Source organism: Miniopterus natalensis, chromosome 1 (genome assembly GCF_054644295.1).
Source record: "Miniopterus natalensis isolate mMinNat1 chromosome 1, mMinNat1.hap1, whole genome shotgun sequence".
Taxonomy (NCBI): Eukaryota; Metazoa; Chordata; class Mammalia; order Chiroptera; family Miniopteridae; genus Miniopterus; species Miniopterus natalensis.
In genome coordinates, this window is record NC_142081.1 from 130,706,998 (window position 1) to 130,725,454 (window position 18,457).

General features: G+C 41.9%; 1 protein-coding gene across 1 annotated transcript in view; it reads left to right on the forward strand.

The window, feature by feature from the left end:
- The first annotated feature begins 10,617 nt into the window (after positions 1–10,617).
- The window catches only part of IL2RA (interleukin 2 receptor subunit alpha), a 44,002-nt gene continuing 36,162 nt past the window's right edge, over positions 10,618–18,457 (forward strand). The window contains exon 1 of the mRNA XM_087823619.1: positions 10,618–10,681. Within this exon, the coding sequence (XP_087679745.1) occupies positions 10,618–10,681 (64 nt within the window). The remainder of the gene's footprint in view (positions 10,682–18,457) is intronic.

Here is an 18,457-nt window from a genome sequence, read left to right on the forward strand (position 1 = left end):
TTCTTCCCTTTCTGAACAATTCGGTCCTAAAGCTTTCAGGTGGAGCAAAGCAAGAAAGGCAACTGTGGTGTGCAGTGGGAGGTGACATAGTAGCCCAGAGTGGGAAGTGTCACAGTCCAAGGAGGTGAAAAGGGTGTTCTCCATGGGGAGCCTGACTAGAATGGGGAGTTAGTGTCCAAGCAGAGTGAAGCAAGGATCCCCACAGGGAGCAGGCCAATGGGGGAAATCTGAACCTGATCAGGGTGAGAGGAGTTCCAAAAAGACAGGCAGATACTCAAGGGCTATCTGAGCCCAAGTGGGGTGGGGAGGAGGTTCACACATGGAGCTGATGGCAAGGGGTGTCAGAACCAAGCCAGTGGAGGAGGTCATCCTTAAGAGGAATGGCCCAGCATAAGCTTGCAGCACCCAAACAGTGTCAGAAGGATGTCCATGAGAACACGGGAGGTAGCCAGGGAAGGGATGTCAGAGCCCGATCAGGGTGAGGAGGCCATTCTCTCAGAGTCTGGGTGTTGGCAGGGGTTCACAACCTGCCCAGGGAGAAAAGGGTACCCAGGTGGGGAAGGGGGCGGTGGTAGAGATGAGAGACTGATTACATACATGAGAACTGATTAAAAAGTAAGTAGACTAGAGATAATGGAAGCCAAATTTCCCACAGTCAGGGAAGGGAGTTAAAAATACAAGAAAGGACAAAACTAGAATTCAACCCTGTGGTATTAGATTGGAACTGGGATGTTGGGATGTATTAGTGCAAACTCATGGTTTTCAATATGTATAGATGGATATAGACATAAATATAGATATAAAGGTGAGTGTGTGTGTACATGCATATAATCCCTAGGTCTGTACATGGGAAGAGCCTAGGAGTAGTGCCACCCCAGTAGCAATGAGCATATCTTGGCTTATATTCATTTTTAAAATTTATCTTTATTGTTGAAAGTATTACAAATGTCTTCCTTCTTCCCCCACTGATCCCCTCCCCCTACCCCCCCCCCCAGGCCTCCACCACGCTATTGTCTGTGTCCATGGGTTGTGCATATATGCATATAGGTTCTTAGGTTAATCTCTCCCCACCCACCCTCGCCACTACCCACCCCTGCCTTCCCTCTGAGATTCGTCAGTCTGTTCCATGCTTCTGTGTCTCTGGATCTATTTTGTTCATCGGTTTATTTTGTTCATTAGATTCCACACATGAGTAAGATCATGTGATACTTGTCTTTCTCTGACTGGCTTATTTCACTTAGCATAATACTCTCCAGGTCCCACCATGCTGTCTCAAAGGGTAGGGTATCTTTCTTTTTTATAGCTGCATAGTATTCCATGATGTAAATGTCCAAGAATATGCTTGATATGATTTCAATCTTCTTGTACTTGTAGAGACTTGTTTTGTGTCCTAGCATGTGGTCTATCTTTGAGAATGTCCCATGTGCACTTGTGAATGCATATTCTGCAGCTTTGTGGTGAAATGTTCTGTAACTGTCAATTAAATCCATCTAATCTAGTGTGTCATTTAGAGTCACTGTTTCCTTGTTGATTTTTTTGTCTGGAGGATCTATCTAGTAAAGTCAGTGGGGTGTTAAAGTTCCCCTACTATGACTGTATTGCTGTCGATCTCTCCTTTGAAGTCTTCCAGAAGTTTTATGTTTTTTCAGCCTGTACAAGTCTTTTGTTCTGTGGGACTCTTGTAGACAACATATATTTAGATCTTGTTTTCTTATTCATTCAGCTACCCTAAGTCCTTTGATTGGAGCGTTTAATCCATTTATATTTAAGGTTACTATTGATAGGTACTTATCTATTGCCATTTTATTTCTTTGTGCCTATTCATTCTCTCTATTTCACCTTCTTATCACAATCTCTTTAACATTTCTTGCAATGCTGGTTTGGTGGTAATAAAGTCCTTTAGCCTTTTTTTTTTTGTCTGGGAAGCTCTTTACTTTATTTCACCATCTATCTTGAATGATCGCCTTGCTGGATAGAGTAGTCTTGGTTTCAGATCCTTGTTTTGCATTACCTTGAATATTTCGTGCCATTCATTCCCTTCTGGCCTGTAGCATTTCTGATGAGAAATCAGCTGACAGCATTAATGGAACTCCTTTGTAGGTAACAGATTGCTTTTCTCTTGTTGTCTTTAAGATTCTTTGTCTTGAATTTTTGGCATTTTAATTACGATGTGTCTGGGTGTGCTCCTCTTTGTATTCTTTTTGCTTGGGACTCTCTGTGCATCCCAAACTTGTGTGACTTTTTCCTTGACCAGGTTAGGGAAGTTTTCTGCCATTATTTCTTCAAACAGGTTCTCTAACCCTTGCTTACTTTCTACATCTTCTGGCACTCCTATAATGCGGTTATTGTTACATTTCATGTTGTTCCACAGCTCCCTTAAGCTGTCCTGTTTTTTAATTGTTTTTGCGTTTTGGTTTCCTGACTGATTATTTTCTACCTGTCTTCTAATTGGCTGGTCTGATCCTCAGCTTCCCCTAATCTGCTGTTTATTCCTCCCAATATTTTGTTTTTGTAAATTTCTGTTATGTCATTCTTAATTTCCTTCATAGTTTCCATTTCTTTTCTCATGCTGTTGAGCATCCTTATGATCAGCATTCTGAACTCTATATCTGATAGATTGCTTATCTCCATTTCATTTAGCTCTTCTTCTGGAGAATTCTTTTGTTTTTTCATTTGGGGCTTGTTTTTTTGTCTCCCCACTTTGGCTGCCTGTTTGGATTTATTTCTATGTATTAGGTAGATCTGCTAGGACTCCCAGTCTTTTGGATGGTCTCTGGTGCAGGCCAATGTCAGAAGCTGTTTGTGAATGGCCTTGAGTACCCTGTTGGAAGTTTTATGCACTCCACAGCTTGTGGTTCCCTCTGCTGGGGCTGGGTGTGTTTGGATAGGACTGAGATGCACACCAAGGTCTGTTTTTCCAAGCCCTGGGTCCAGAAGCAAGTGAGGCAGAGACTCAAAGCACCCAGAGGCTATTATTCAGTCTCTTAATGAGCCTCAGGCAGTAGAAACTGCACAGGGTGGGACAAGAGGTTTTCCAGCAGGGTGGGACAATTGCTTCCTCCCTCTCCCATCCCCCCAAGGCAAAAGCTGTTTGGAAGGTAAATGTCTGCCTAAGAAAGAAATCCTCTGCAGTATGGGGGAATGACTTAGCACAGGAATCCAGATGGCTGCCTTCTGATTTCTATTTTCCCAGCCAGCACCCCTGGATTCTCCTGACACAGCTCTAGTCCACTCTGCCCTCCCTCCACCAGAGCCCAAGGTGAGTGGTTGCACATGAAACTTTGTGTGTTGGCCCTTTAAGAGGGTGCCTGCAGTTCCAGCTGTCGCTCCCTGGCAGAGAGAAGCCCAGCTGCTTTGCACAGCCAGATGTTATGTGGGCACCTTTCTCAGCTCTGGACTGGGAAACCCAGCTTGGGGTTTAGACCCTAGATTTCTTAGTGGGAATCCCCCACAGCTGCACTATCCATCTGGACCTTCAGCTGCTGCCTGTGGGAGCCCAGCCAGCTCTCTTGTGTCTCTGCACTTCCTACCAGTCTCTATGGGGTCTCTACTTTTCATCCTTGGTTATGAGGGTGCTCTCCAGCTGGTCTTCAGTTGCAGCTGATTGTTCAGGATGGTTTTTCTATATTTTAGTTGTAATTCCAGTTTGATCCTGGGAGAGTGTCAGTGTAGCTTCCACTCAATCCTCCGCCATCTTGGAATTGTCCATATCTTGGCTTTTAAAGATTATTTTTCTCTAAAGGAATTAGGGAACTTTGGATAAATAGTGATTCCAGGGATTGAAGAGAGAAAGCACAAGATGAGTCTGGAAAATCTTTTTATGCCCCAAAGCAAGGAAGTAGTCAAAGAATGATGGGAACATGTCAAAAGGACACAAAAGCCAGCTTGAATGGACTTCCAATGGACAAACAGGAGACAATTTAGGCATTGAAATAAATGACAGTAATAGAGTATAACCCAATGAATAAAATAGAAAATCATGAGTCCACATAGATATAAGTAAATGAATAAATTGAAAATTTGTTGTGTAATGGGATTTTAACATCTTATCAAAATATATTCATTACAGAGGACAACAGTGACTTTATAGTGGGGGCACCTGGAAGACACCACTTTAATCAAGTGATCAAAGTGAACATCGGCAGTAATGGGATAAAAGGGTGCCTTAAGGACACAGCGCCCCACTGTGTTATTCTTGCCAAAAATGCAAAACCTGAATCTACTCATGAGGAAACAATAAGGGATCCAAATTGAGGGATAACCTACAAAATAACTTGCCTGTATTCCTCAAAAGTGTCAGGTCATGAAATCAGAAAAGACAGAGGACCTACTAAAGACACATGACAACTAAACACAGCAAGTGTTTCTGAACAGGATCCTTTTGCTGTAAAGGACATTATTGAGACAATTAGAGAAACCTGGGTCTGAGGATTCAATGTCAGGAATGCATCAATTGCATTTCTTGATTTTAATGGCTGTAGTGATTTTGGAGAGTGTCCTGGTTCATAGGAAATACACACTAAAGAATTCAAGAGTGATTAAACACCACATTGGCAACACTTGTAAATGGTTTGTGGGGGAATGTTATTTGTAATATAATTCCAATTTTTCTGTAAGTTTGTTTCAGAATTATATGATGATAACTATAGCTAGCAAAAATCTCCAGCTTAATAACAGGGATTACTTCATGCTCCATACCATTGAAAAGGTTTCTAGCAATGAGGTTAAGCCTGCTATAGAATCTTAAAAGATAATCTTCTCACATTTTGGTAAGTATCCCACTCTGAGAAAGAGATCAGTTTACTATTTTTCTCTACAAACTCTTGTGCTTAGCCTGGAAACCACTCTCACTACATTGCAGGATCCCTCTCTTCAGAGGTAGCTGTCTTTCTGAGAGGTCAGGGGTAGAAGAAACACAAACTGGGGCCATGATCTGCTTGGCTTGCCCAAATGGTCTTTCTTTTGTCAATATCTTTGCTTTCTATCTAATGTTTTAAAATTTTTATTTTACTATAACAAGATGATTGCTAATGGACATAAATTTCCAGATAGCAAAACAGTCAACCATTTCATGAAAATGAGGAGATAGCTCTCTGATAATTAAACAAGGAACAAGATTTAATTTTGCAAAAAAGTCCAAAGTTTAAAACCAAAGGCCACTTTTAGTGTTATCCTTTAAGAAAAAGATTAATCTGGGGATAATTATAAAACAACAACTCACATTCGGGAATCCAGGATATCCTGATAAAATGACTGTGGTTAGTACCAATTATAAATCTTGGGAAATTATTAATGTATTCTGAGTATGGGTCAGTCTGCTGCTTCTTCTTCAAATACCTAACTATTGGTGATCAGTCTTAAGGCCCACTAGATTTATTTATTTATTTATTTATTTATTTATTTATTTATTTATTTATTTATTTTTAGCGTGATTTAAAAAAATTTATCTTTATTGTTGAAAGTATTACAGGTGTCCCCCTTTCTCCCCTCTCCCATTGACCCCCTCCACCCCACTCCCACCACCTCCTTAGGCCTTCCCCACACTATTGTCTCTCCGTGGGCTATGCATGTATGCATATAAGTTCATTGGCTAATCTCTTTCTGCTCCCCCACCCTTCCCTCTGAAATGTGTCAGTCTACTGCATGCTTCAATGTCTCTGGATCTTTTTTGTCAGCTTATTTTGTTCATTAGTTTCCACATATGAGTGAGATCATGTGATACTTGTCTTTCTCTGACTGGCTTATTTCATTTAGCATAATACTCTCCAGGTCCCACCATGCTATCTCAAAGGGTAAGGGATCCTTCTTTTTTACAGCTGCATAGTATTCCATTGTGTAAATGTACCACAGTTTTTTAATCTATTCATCTACTGATGGGCACTTTGGGCTGTTTCCAGATCTTAGCTATTGTAAATAACACTGCTATGAACATAGGGGGCATATATTCTTTCTGATTGGTGTTTCTGACTTCTTAGGATATATTTCTAGAAGTGGAATCACTGGGTCAAATGGCAGTTCAATTTTTAATTTTTTGAGCAAACTCCATACAGTTTTCCATAGTGGCTGGACCAGTCTGCATTTCTACCACCAACAGTATACTATGGTTCCCTTTTCTCCACATCCTTGCCAGCACTTTTTGTTTGTTGATTTATTGATGATAGCCATTCTGGCATATGTGAGGTGATACCCCATTGTGGTTTCAATTTGCATCTCTCTGATGATTAGCAACGTTGAACATTTTGTATGTCTCTTAGCCATTTGTATGTCCTCTTTGGAGAAGTGTTTAGTCAAGTCTTCTGCCCACTTTTTAATTGATTGAATTGTTTGTCTTCCTTTTGTTGAGTTGTATGTGTACTTTATATATTTTGGAAATTAGTCCCTTATCAGATGTATCATTGGCAAATATGTTCTCCCATACATTGGGTTCTCTTTTCATTTTGATGCTCGTTTCTTTCACTGTGCAGTAGCTTTTAATTTTGATGTAGTCCCATTTGTTTATTTTTCCCTTTGTTTCTCTTGCCCTAGGCAAAGTATCAGTGAAAATTCTGCTCCATGAGATGTCTGATATTTTGCTGCCTATGTCTTCTTCTAGGGTTTTGATAGTTCCATGACTTATGTTTAAGTCTTTTATTGATTTTGAGTTTAATCTTGTGCATGGTCTAAGTTGGTTTAGTTTCAGTTTTTTGCATGTATCTGTCTAATTTTCCCAACACCATTTATTGAAGAGACTGTCTTTACTCCATTATGTATGCTCTTAACTTGTTTGTCAAATTTTAATTGAGCATAATGGCTTGGGTCAATTTCTGGGTTCTCTGTTCTCTTCCATTGATCTACATGCCTGTTTTTGTGCCAGTACCACACTCTTTTGATTACAGTGACTGTGTAGTGTAACTTGATATCTGGTATTGTGATCCTTCCAACTTTGTTTTTCTTTCTCAAGGTTCTGCAGCTATTTGGGGTCATTTTCAGTTCCATATAAATTTTGGAAGTATTTGTTCTAGATCTGTGAAATATGCTGTTGGTAATTTAATAGGGATTGCATTGAATCTATAGATTGCTATGGGTAGTATGGACATTTTTATGATTGATTCCTGTTTATTCCTTTCAAGGAATTTTTAAATTTCAGCTATGTCATTCTTCAATTCCACTTGATTTTTATTCATGATTCTACCTTTTTTTTATGCTGGTATAGTTCTCATTAAGTTGCTTTTAGTTCTCACTAAGTTGTCTGAGCATCCTTGTAACCATTACTTTGAACTCTTTATCTGACAAATTGCTTATCTCCATTTCACTTAGTTCCTTTTCTGGTGATTCCTCCTTTTCTTTCATTTGGGGATTGTTTCTCTGTATCCCCATTTTTGCTGTCCTTTTGTATGTTTCTGTGTATTAGATCAAATTGCTATGCCTCCCAGTCTTCTTGGGCTGGTCTTATGTAGTAGATGTTTTATGGGACCCAGTGGTGCCGTCTCTTAGATCTTCCAAGCTGGGTGCTCTAGGAATGCCCCTTGTTTGAGTTATTTTGGTTTTCCTATTGCAATTGGGTCTTGCATGTTGTTGTCCCATTTGTGGATGGAATCTCCTCTTAGGCTGGCTGACTGTGAGGCTCACCCCCAATCATGTCGTGCAACCCCGATCATGTCGTGCAACTATTGTGGAGGTGCTGATACAGCAAAAATCAAGAAACAAAAGAAACAAAACAAAAACATACACAAGACCCCCACAACGACAACAACAGCAACCACAAAAGAAGAGAGAATTAAGAAAGAGAAAAGAGAGCCAGAATGATAGGAGAAAAGAAAGAAAATATGAGGAGGAAAAAAAGGGGAAGAAAAAGGAATATGAAGGGGCAGAGATGAAATAAAGAAAATAAGAATAAAAAATAGGGGAAGGAAAATGGTATAAAAGAGGAAGAAAAAAAAATAGAAAGGAAAATAGAGGAGAGAGCAGATAGACCCAAAATAAGGAAAGGACAAAAGATGAGAAAGCAGGAGAAAAAAAAAAAAATAGGAAAAAAAATTGAGTAGGAAAAGGAAAGAGAAAAATTCAAAATATGAAAGAAGCAATAGAGATTAAAATAATTACAAATCAGTAAAGCAGATAGATAAAGAAGATAAAAAAAGGCCCGGCTGGGTGTGGCTCAGCGGTTGAGCGTCAACCTGGGAGCCAGGCGATCGGGGTTCGATTCCCGGTCAGGGCACATGCCCGGGTTGTGGGCTTGATCAATGACTCTCTCATCATTGATGTTTCTATCTCTCTCCTTTCCTCTCTCTGAAATCAATAAAGATATATTAAATAAAAAAAAATAAAGAAAAAAGGAAAGAAAAAGAGAAAAATTTTTAAAAATGAAGTGTCATTCATCTCAGCAGAGTTTGGTGCCTCCTGGGAGCTCCCTTTGGATCCTGCTCTTCTGATGACTGCAGCTGACTGTTCTGTCTGCCAACTCTGGGCTTCCCAGGAAGTACTTAGATGCTAAGCACTGTGAGAACCTATCCTCCTTTGGCTTTCAGCAACCTGCTTGGAGCTCCAAGTGATCCCCAGTTTGTTCCTATGTCCACTGGACTTGGCTAAGCCTTGGCCCAGCTGCACTCTAAGACTAGTTTGTTAGCAGCACTGGGACCCAGGCTGGGTCAGCAAACTTCCTCAGGTTCCCTGAAGTCTGCCTCCACTCACCTTCGCCTACCAGCCAGCTGTCAATCTTAATCACTCAAAAGTCTGTTTCTGAAAGGGCGTTAGGTAGAACGGAGAGTACAGACCTTTGGGTCTCCCATAGAGGGAGGTGCTGTTCAGATTTCAGGGAAAGTTGTGGGTGTGTTTTCTTGTCCCAGAGATATTCCTCTGACAGTGTCCCAGAATATTACTCTGCCCTCAGCAGACAGAGATCCTCGTAATGCAGTCCAGTGGGATCAGCTGGATAGCGGGAGTTTCTATCACTCTCCCTTGCAAAGGAAGCACCAGTCAGGTTCCCGGGGTAGTGGGATGGACCGCCCCATCCCCACGCCAGTGACTGAGGCTTCCTGGGACTGTTCAAGGCCCTGGGCTTGGCCTCTGCTGCTGTCTCCTCTGCCAAGGTCAAGATGCAGGGTGTGGCAGGCAGGGCTCCTGAGTGTGTGGTGGGCTATATCACCTAGGGCAGGGGTCTTTCCTTTTCCTGAACTGTGGCCTCTGGGAGGAGCTAGTGTGTCTCAGGAAAAATGGTCGCTTCCGTTTGGGGGGGTACAACCAAATGCTGGACACAGGGCTTCTGTTTTTCTACATTTTCCCCCCCAGTGCTTCCCACCCCAGCCTCTCCTTAGGCACCTCAAGACCTCACCCCCCTCCCTCCTCCAAAGCCTCAGGTGAGTAGCTGCAGAGGAAACTCCTGTGGGCTCTAGGTTTAAAAAAAACCTGTCTTTTTCTCCTATCAGCTCCGGACTCTCCAGTGGCCAGCTGCCCTGCAGCCTTTCAGGGCTGGGTGCTCCATGGGCCGCTGGTCTGGCTCTGGACCCTGGAGCCAGGCTGGGTCCTGGGCCTCCATCCTCTCAGGGGAATAACCCTCCCAGAGCTCAGGGATCCCTCCTCACTCAGCCTGCCACCCCGGGAGCTGGGTCAGCCCCTCTTGCCCTTCCTACTAATTAGTCTCCAGGTATTTTCTGTCCTTCCTTGATATCAGTTGCCTCCTCAGCTGGACCTCAGTTGGTAATTCCAGGTGAATGTTCCCCAATTTAGTTGTATTTCCAGTCTGGCCCTGGGAGGAAGTACAAGAAAGGTGCCCACCTATTTGGCCTCCATCTTCTCCCCCCACCCCCTACCAGACTTTTTAAAGGGATTAGTGGCACCCAGCCTGGTTGGCTCAGCGGTTGAGCATGGACCTATGATCCAGGGGATCGAGGTTGGATTCCCAGTTAGTGCACATGCCAGGGATTCTGGCTCGATTCCCCAGGAGGGGATATGCAGGAGGCAGCCCATCAATGACTCTCTCATCATTGATGTTTCTCTCCCCCTCTCCCTTCCTCTCTCTGAAATCAATAGAGACATATAAAAAAATAAATAAAGGGATTGGTGGTCACAGAACTTTAGGAAATTGCCATCTACGGTCAAGTCACCTCTTCCACATTCCTGACATGGCTATGCTCCTCCATTTCCTGTGACCCCTGCTGACTCCTCAGGGAGCTGCCAGTCTGGGGGAAGACCTCAATTTATGAAGTGCTAGATGAGACCACTGTCAAGAAGTGCTTGCTCACCTTCTTTTAACGGCAGGGGAATCTCCCTTTCCTGTTCTGGGTGAAGCTGAAGAAGATTCATCAACGAAGCCCAATCCTTCTCACCAACCCCAGCCCACACCTCCCAGCAATTGAACTTGAAAAACACCTGGTTAAAACCACTTCCTATATGAGACTAGAGAAGAGGCTGCCAGGCACGATTTCCTGGCTGAACAAATCAGCCTCACGCTTATAGAGAGCCACTCCTGGCTGTCACAGAGACTGGATGGACCAGCAGGGATGCATCTCTAATGGATTGATCCTGTCATCCCCCATCCTCTCAGCACGATGCTAACAAGAGGCTGACAGGAAACCCAGAATTCTGCAGAGAAAGATCTCTTGACTGTCCCTAAGCAGGCAGTCTATCCCAGGTGCTAAGATGGAGCTACACTTGCTGATGTGGAAATTCTTCACATTCATCATGGTAACTGGCTGCGTGACAGGTAAGGGGTCACAGATGCCCTTGGGAACTTGGGAAGGCTAATGGATGTCACCTCTCCCCAGCCAAAGAATCAAAGAGGGCACCTAAGTAGAAGGTACAGAGAAGGGGGTTGAATCCTGGGCTCTACCCCTTGTCTATGACCCTCTGGGGCCCCATTTTATGCCTCAGTTGTTCCTGATCTATATAAAGAGCTAAGAATGGTGGACTCGCCTGTCACTCATAGTTTTTCACAGTTAATTCTGGGATGAATAGAATGACCTGATATTTGAAAAGAAATTTTATTTTCTTTCTCAATGGATTTAGTTTTCTGCTGCACCCACCAGCTATTAAGATAATACTAAGAATCTGCTAGAAATCTCTCTAAGACCAGGAAAATGTGCCTGAGATGTCAGTATCTTATAGGAAATATTAGGATAATTTAAGATCTCAGAATAGTTTAGCTTCAGTGTTGTACCCTTTGATTTTTACTGCCTCTGGAAATCATACCTAGGAAACTCCTTAAATGTGCAACTTTATAGAAATTTTGGAAATATAATCATGCTCACTTTCAGAGTACTACTTTTTCTTATGTTCTTATGTGTGTATATGCATGTACTATATGTATGTGTATAAGGTAGTTATATATATGCAAATTTTGAATTTCATTTATCCTTTCAGATGGGTTTTGTCAATTTTTTTTTTTTTAAGAAATAACCACCAACTTCTACCTCAAAACCACCCTTCCTAATTGACTATGAATTTTCTCATGACTTCTTCTCTTGCTTACCCAGGAAGACAGATAAGGTAGCAAAGTCTATAATTTCATATCCTTAATTTCTAAATATATAATAACACTAACTGGCCACAGATAAGAAGTGAAACATGATGATGCATATATCTTTTTGCTTTTTTGAGGGAAGTGGACAAGTTATGTTGGGCTGTGAACTGACCCAGGTATAGGTATGTCTTTGGAGCTAAAGTGGGTATGATTTTAGGAACGCTTATAATATGATTTCTGTCTCAGCAGGGTCTTTGCAAAGTGGGAGGTCAGTCCAAGCCAGAACAGAGAAGTCTTTACAATTATTCATGCCCTATTTCTGGGAAACACATTTTAAGTAAACTTGTGTTATTGCTAGCAAATGGTAACTTACCTCAGGATATGAGTGGTCTTGCTGGCAGTGGGGCAAGTGAAAGTATTATGAGAGCTCTTTCATTCACTCAGTTCTCCAAAAATCTATCAAATACCTCTTATTCCCATTTTCAGCACTGTAGGAAATATAAAAATGAACAAGGCAGTCTCTATCCTTAAGAGATTTATAACATAGTAAGAGGGAGAAAGGCATAGATGTAATAACAGTAATACAGTAATAAAGTCAGAATGTGATAAGATCTATGGGAGCATGAAGCTATCAGAGAAGGCTTCATGAGGTGGCATGCAAGAAGAAACCCTGATGGATTAGTGAATTTCCATAAGTGGAGATTCCAGACAGAGAGGACCATATTAGCAAAGACACAGCAGAGCATTAGGGAGCCACAAGTGACCTGCTGTGGCCCCCAGCACTGGATGGTGATGTGAGAATATTGGGAATTAAGACTGGAAAGGTAAGATGGGGTCAAATTAATGATCCAAGGTCTTGGATAACAAGTTAAAAATATTTAACTTCATTTGGCAGTCAACAAAAGACTACTAAAAAGTAAAAATTATCATCTATAGAGTACCTTCTATGTGCCAGATATATGTCTTGTTTTAATCTTCTTAATGACTTTGCAGTGTGGATGTCACAAACCCACTAGATGAAGAAGAACCCAAAACTCAGAAGTCACACAGGCAGTGACAGAGCTGGGGTGCAAACCCAGGTCTCTCTTGCTTGTGCTCTTTCTGTTCTGTTCACTTCAGACAGGGTCAGAGCTCTGTGGAGAGGACTCTGGCATAGGGTGGAGAAACATTAGGTGCACAGAGGCAGTTCATGAGGCTCCTGAGATAGTCCAATCCAGAGGCAAATGAGGACTTGGTGGTTAAAGAGAATGCAATGGATTGGGTAACAAATAGTCCCTTCTCAGACTTTTTCCTCCAAGAACCTAGTCTTAAACAAGTCTTTTTATTCCTCAGGAGTGAGAGGTCTAATGAAATCAAACAGATTGTCAACAGATGCAATTTCTAGCTGATTCATAAGGCTGATTTTCATTCTGAAAGTTTCCGAAGCCACCATTTAAAATTGTGATGAGTTACAGTGGATGTATTAATCAACTTGGATGTTTTTAGTCTCCATATTACTGGGTCCTGGGATGTGGTTAAAAGAGAATTCTCCTGATGTTACCAATAGAACACGTTATTGAAGGCACCTTTCTCAGAATTGTGGAAATTCTGAGACTTTATCTATGCCTTCATCATCTTTCTTTCATTCTAGGAATTCTGTGATCAAATCTTCATCCCTTAGACTCAAAAATAAAAAAACAAAAAAAGTGCGGAAACCCATTAAGATGATTTTTCTAATTGTCCCTTCTTGTAAAGACTACTGCCCACACTGGAATTTCCCACCTTCATATTTGTCATTAGATCATAAAATGTTTAACACTTCACACTTAATCATTCAATTTGTCTATATCCTAAAATGTTATTATCACTGTTACCTCGCTCATTTTCAAGACATACCTTGGGGAACCCTGGCCGGGCAGCTCAGTTGGTTAAAGCGTCGTCCCCATACACCGAGGTTGCAAGTTTGATCCCAGGTCAGGGCACATACGAAAATCAACCCATGAATGCATAAGTAAGTAGAACAACAAATTAATGATTTTTTCCTCTCTGAAAATCAATAAATAAAAAACATATTTTTAAAAAGACATACCTTGGTGAGATAGGGTTTTGGTAAGCCTACGGAGTACCTCATAAAACAGTTGCTACTTTTTAAAAAATAGTGTATTCTTAAATAGACAGTGCTGTATATTGCCTGTGCATGTGCTCCACTTTAGATGTGAGGAAACTGAGGCATAAAAGAATTGACTTCACTAATGGATAGTTAGAGATTCTAGCCAAGAACTGTGGATGTGCACTACAGCCCCACCACTTGACCCCATTCATTTCAAAGAAAGCATTTTAAAACTTTTTTGGCTAAATCTTTGAATATTCTGGATACTTCTGTGTAGTTTCTTGTTGAAGTAATTCCTATAATAGGTAGAGTCACCCTTAAGTCAGGCTATCCCTCAACATGGTGGCCATACAAGTTAATTTCCCTGCTCCTCCCATTGCTCAGTGATCAGTAGGAACCTTAAAAATAAACAGAGTTCCCTTAGGGAGTGGGGCATGTCACCTGAGGTCAGTGGAGAGAATTAGAGGGAAATAAGACTTTTCAGGGAGTTGACAGAGGGCCAAACCACTTCCTAAGGCACTTGTTGGTGGACTCAAGAGAAGACATGTGAAGGATGTGATTTTTGACAAATTTCTATACCTCCCTGGGCCTCAGTTTCTCTCTGTAAAATGAGAAGGTTGATAGAGATGATTTTGAGGTCCCCTTCCAGTTTCTGTCAAGAATTCTCAAAAGGGGGATAGAAGAAGAAAAAAAAAAAGCTCTGTTTAAAAGGCACTTTCAAGCTGGGGTACTTTTGGATGAAAAAGTTTCCAAACTGAAGACATACACCACAGGACCTTGGTTAAGAAACCTTTGAGTGTCAAAGTACCAAAGCTGACATCTCATTGTAGGTTATTTCCAACTCTCTCTGCTGCACTCAAGCGTAACCCAGTGCTTCTCTAATTGCTGTAGTTGTAAATGTCAAGGCAAAAAACCTCACTGTTGGTGAGGCCTTCTGCTGCTTGTTTGCTGTTGAAGGAATTTTTTCCTGAAACCATTTCCTTGTTTCTGACCGGAGAAATCTTACACGAGTGGGAACCTATTTCTCTTCCCCTTATTCCAAGCCATACCCTGTGAGAAAAGTAAAGAGTATCTTAATTCAATTGATTGCTTCAAAAAGTTACAAGCCCTTCACCCCTGAAAATGTTCAAATAGAGGCTGAATATTCCCATTTCTGAGGAAAGCCATGGATTTGTGCATATGCTGGCAGGGAAGGCGGACTGGGTGACGTTCTGGGTTCTCCATTCTGGTTCTCCTGTGTCGTCTTCCAACCTCTATTGTTTGCTTCCCCTCCTAGAAAAGGAAATTAGGGACACGTGATTTTCATACTTCTCAAATCCAAAAGCATCCAGATCACATATAAGTATGGATTTCGGGTTTTAATCCACTGTCTGCTTCCCCACTCCAAACTTTGGGTGGCAGTGAGAAACATAAAAGGAAGGAGAATTTGAGTGGGAAGGTGACTGAGGCTGGGTGGTGGGAAGCCACTAAAAGTAAAATTTGCCCTAGTCAATTTGGCTGTGGTTAGAGTGTCAGCCCTTGGACTGAAGAGTCCCAGGTTCAATTCCTGCCAAGGGCACGTACCTCAGTTGCAGGCTTGATCCCCGGCCCTGCGTGCGGGAGGTAACCAATCAGTGTGTTTCTCTCACATTGATGTCTCTCTCTCTCTCCCCCTCCCTTCCATTATCTCTGAAAAGAAAAGCAATGGAAAAAATATCCTCAGGTGAGGATTACAAATAAATTTTAAAAATTTGTGTAGAAAGGTCCAACCAGCAGAAAGCTTAAATGATAGGCTCTGATCCCTTTCAATTTAGAGTCTAGGATTTCTTCTCTCTATATTGACAACATGTACCATCCTGGCATCAGTCTATGGTCCATCCAGGGGCCCTCTGTTATTGGGGGGTCTCTACACTTCTGAGACCCTCTTCTCTCAATTCTTTCTCTAGGCAGGTATCAGGTAAGGAAAGATTGGACACCCTTAAAGACCTTCCTCACCTCCTGCTTTCCTCTCTGGTGACCCTTTCTGATGATTTCTTCAGTAAGTTCTGGTTAGGTAAAGTTAGATGCTGCCCCAGGTAGCATTCATGGCAGGGAAAGGCCCAGAGAACCTCACTACATAAAGATGAATCTCATGTATCATTCCTATATACACAGCCTGAATTTCTCAACAGGAAAAACAATGTGGTAGCAACAACCCATCTAGCCTTTGGTTATTAATTTTTTTTTTTTGAATAGCAAATTGGTAAATCCTTAAGAAAATTTGATGAGTTCTATTAGCTATCTCTTTAGAAAAAAATGTGCAAATGCATAAAATTTTGGATAAGCTTCTTGTGGTTGAAGCCTCCCTGCAAACCAGGGTCCCCATGTAAGACCTCTCATTACATAATTTGATACCTTAACACCCATTGTCATGAACAGAGAGAATGAGGCACAGAAAGTTACCCTCCCTGGTCGGGGGACTATAATTGGCAAGGGCAGCCTAAGAGGGCTGGGTATCTAGTGAAGATAGCGAGTAAAGGTACCAAGGACAAACCGATGACACAGGCAAGCAAGAGAAGTGGTGAAGCCAGGGCTGGGATCTAGACCTTTTCCATCCCAGTCCAGTATTCCCTGCATGTCTTTCCATAGACTCTCAAGGACATGCATTCACCTATCCATTCAGGCATTAGGATTACTGAGATTAAAAAAACTGACAGCCCTTGCCCTCAAACTGCTTTTGGCTTAACAACAGGGATGAAACATCTGCTGAGCAATTCTCTTCTTGACTGACAAGGGAAGCCAACAGTGTTTGCCAATGAGTCAACAACCCATCACTGAATCCCCCCCATCAGGCTTTCAAATAAGTCACCCATTTAGGGGAAAAGAGTAATATAATTATCTCTAGGTATTTTAGGTATTTTCCATTCTAAGATTACTCACAGAGTTTTTGGCTATTTGGCTTGATTTAAGGATACTCTGGGATCTGCTGCCTTCAATAAGGAAACACAAGTCCTACAGGGAAATGCATTTAGAGTAGTGGTTCCCAGCACCAACCACACATTAAATGTGCATCTGGGATGCTTTAAAATATGATGTCCACTCCGCCCCCCCCCCCAAAGAATAATTAATGCCAATTAGTTCAGATTATTTGGGGATGAGAATTGGACATAATTTTTTTAAGGATTGAAATCCACAAAATAATGATTCCCATTTTGGTCTGATTCCATGATTTCATTTCTATTCATTAAGAATGGGTGCCCTATCGCAGTACTTCCCAAACTTCAATGTATTTACAAATCTGTGGATATTGTTATGAAGCAGAATCTGATTCAGGATATCCAGGGCAGGGGCTGAGATACTGGTTCAAACAGGCTCCTATATGAGGCCCGTGTTGTTGGTGCATGGACCCCATTTTGAGTAGCAAGGCTCTTATGTGAGAGAAGAAATACGAACTGTGTCTATCCACACAGAACTTGCAGCTAAAACGGGCAAGCCAAGCTGGGAAAGATTCAAGATCAAATATTGCAAAGTGGTATGTGACAAAATTGACACATGCCATAACGATTAGAAAAGGTGGGTAATGTGCTTCCTGGAGAGTTAGGGAAGGCTTCTTGGAGCAGATGGCCCTGTGACTTACTGGCTCTGAATTTGTGATTGTGAATATCAGGAGATGGGTTGGAGGACGATGTTTTCTAATGATTTTGCTAAAGTTGTATACATGGATCATGCTCCATGAGTAACAAACTGAAAACTGAGGAGTTTAGTAGGGCAATGAAAGAAATGATCCATATTTCATATATCTATGAGCATTTGTGTGTTTGTGTGTGTGTGCTGAGCAAATAAGGCTCAAATAGCTAGTGATTCTCTGATTTAAAAAATACTTTTGCTCATACAAAAAGCATCTGAGTGCTCCTCATCTCACTTTAAAACCTCTAATATCTACACATATTATTGGGACCTGGTAGACTTCATTCACACAATAGATCACTGGATCATCGTCACCAGGGCCACATGACAATTCTGGGTAACAGTCAAGAAGTCCAGGGTCTTATTTCCCTACATCCAAATGTTGTCCCTGACCCAGCCCCAGCTAACCACATGCCCCTGGCTAGAGTCCTGAGAATCCGTCCTGACAGCTCACACCTATACCCCCACCACCCAATTCATGGGGCTTTTGATCAGCAACTCTGCCTGAAGCCCAGTACCAGGCATCCTGCCTACAGGAGGACTGCAGGCAGCAGAAAACTAAGGCACCAAAGTGTGGGTGTCATAGGTGAGGGTTACCACGCCAGGAAAAGGAAAAAGGGAAGGAGTAAGGCGCTGATTAGAAGTCTGTGCCTCCAGGCAGGCCCATCCCACAGTGGAAGGAGAGGGTGAGATTAGTCGGACATGCTTTCTGGCTGCTTTCTCCCTTTCCCAGGCGTCCCCATGCCCCTCATTCCAGAGGTAGTGAAAGAATAGGCTGGTGTCAGACTAGGAGCGTTGAGTACTTTTTCCTCAAAAAAGAAAAAAAAAACACCCCAGCACATTTCTAAAGATAAAAGGGAAGGTCTAAGAAGGCAATTGGTTCCTTTACACTAAAGAGCATGGAAAATTGACTAGTTTCCAGTAGGCCCTGATTGCCTACAGTGGCCAAAAAAGGCGAGCTGATGAGGGAAGCTGTGAACCGGAAAACAGATGGCTGGTTAAGGCAGGCCACGCACAGATACCAATACCAACACCTAATTTTTCCTTTCAGGCTTATTTGTTTTCAGCCAGACCCAAGAAATATTTTGAACTGTAATGATAACAACAAGAGCGACTACTCATATTCTATATGCTATCTTTCCGGCATTATGTGAAAACATAGCATTACTTCAGTTAATCCTCAAAACAAGGCAGTCCTTATTATTATGCCCATTTTACACCTGGCAAACTGAGGCTCATAGTGGCCCAAAGTAACCCAGCTAGGCTGAGCCAGGCAGTGTCATTCC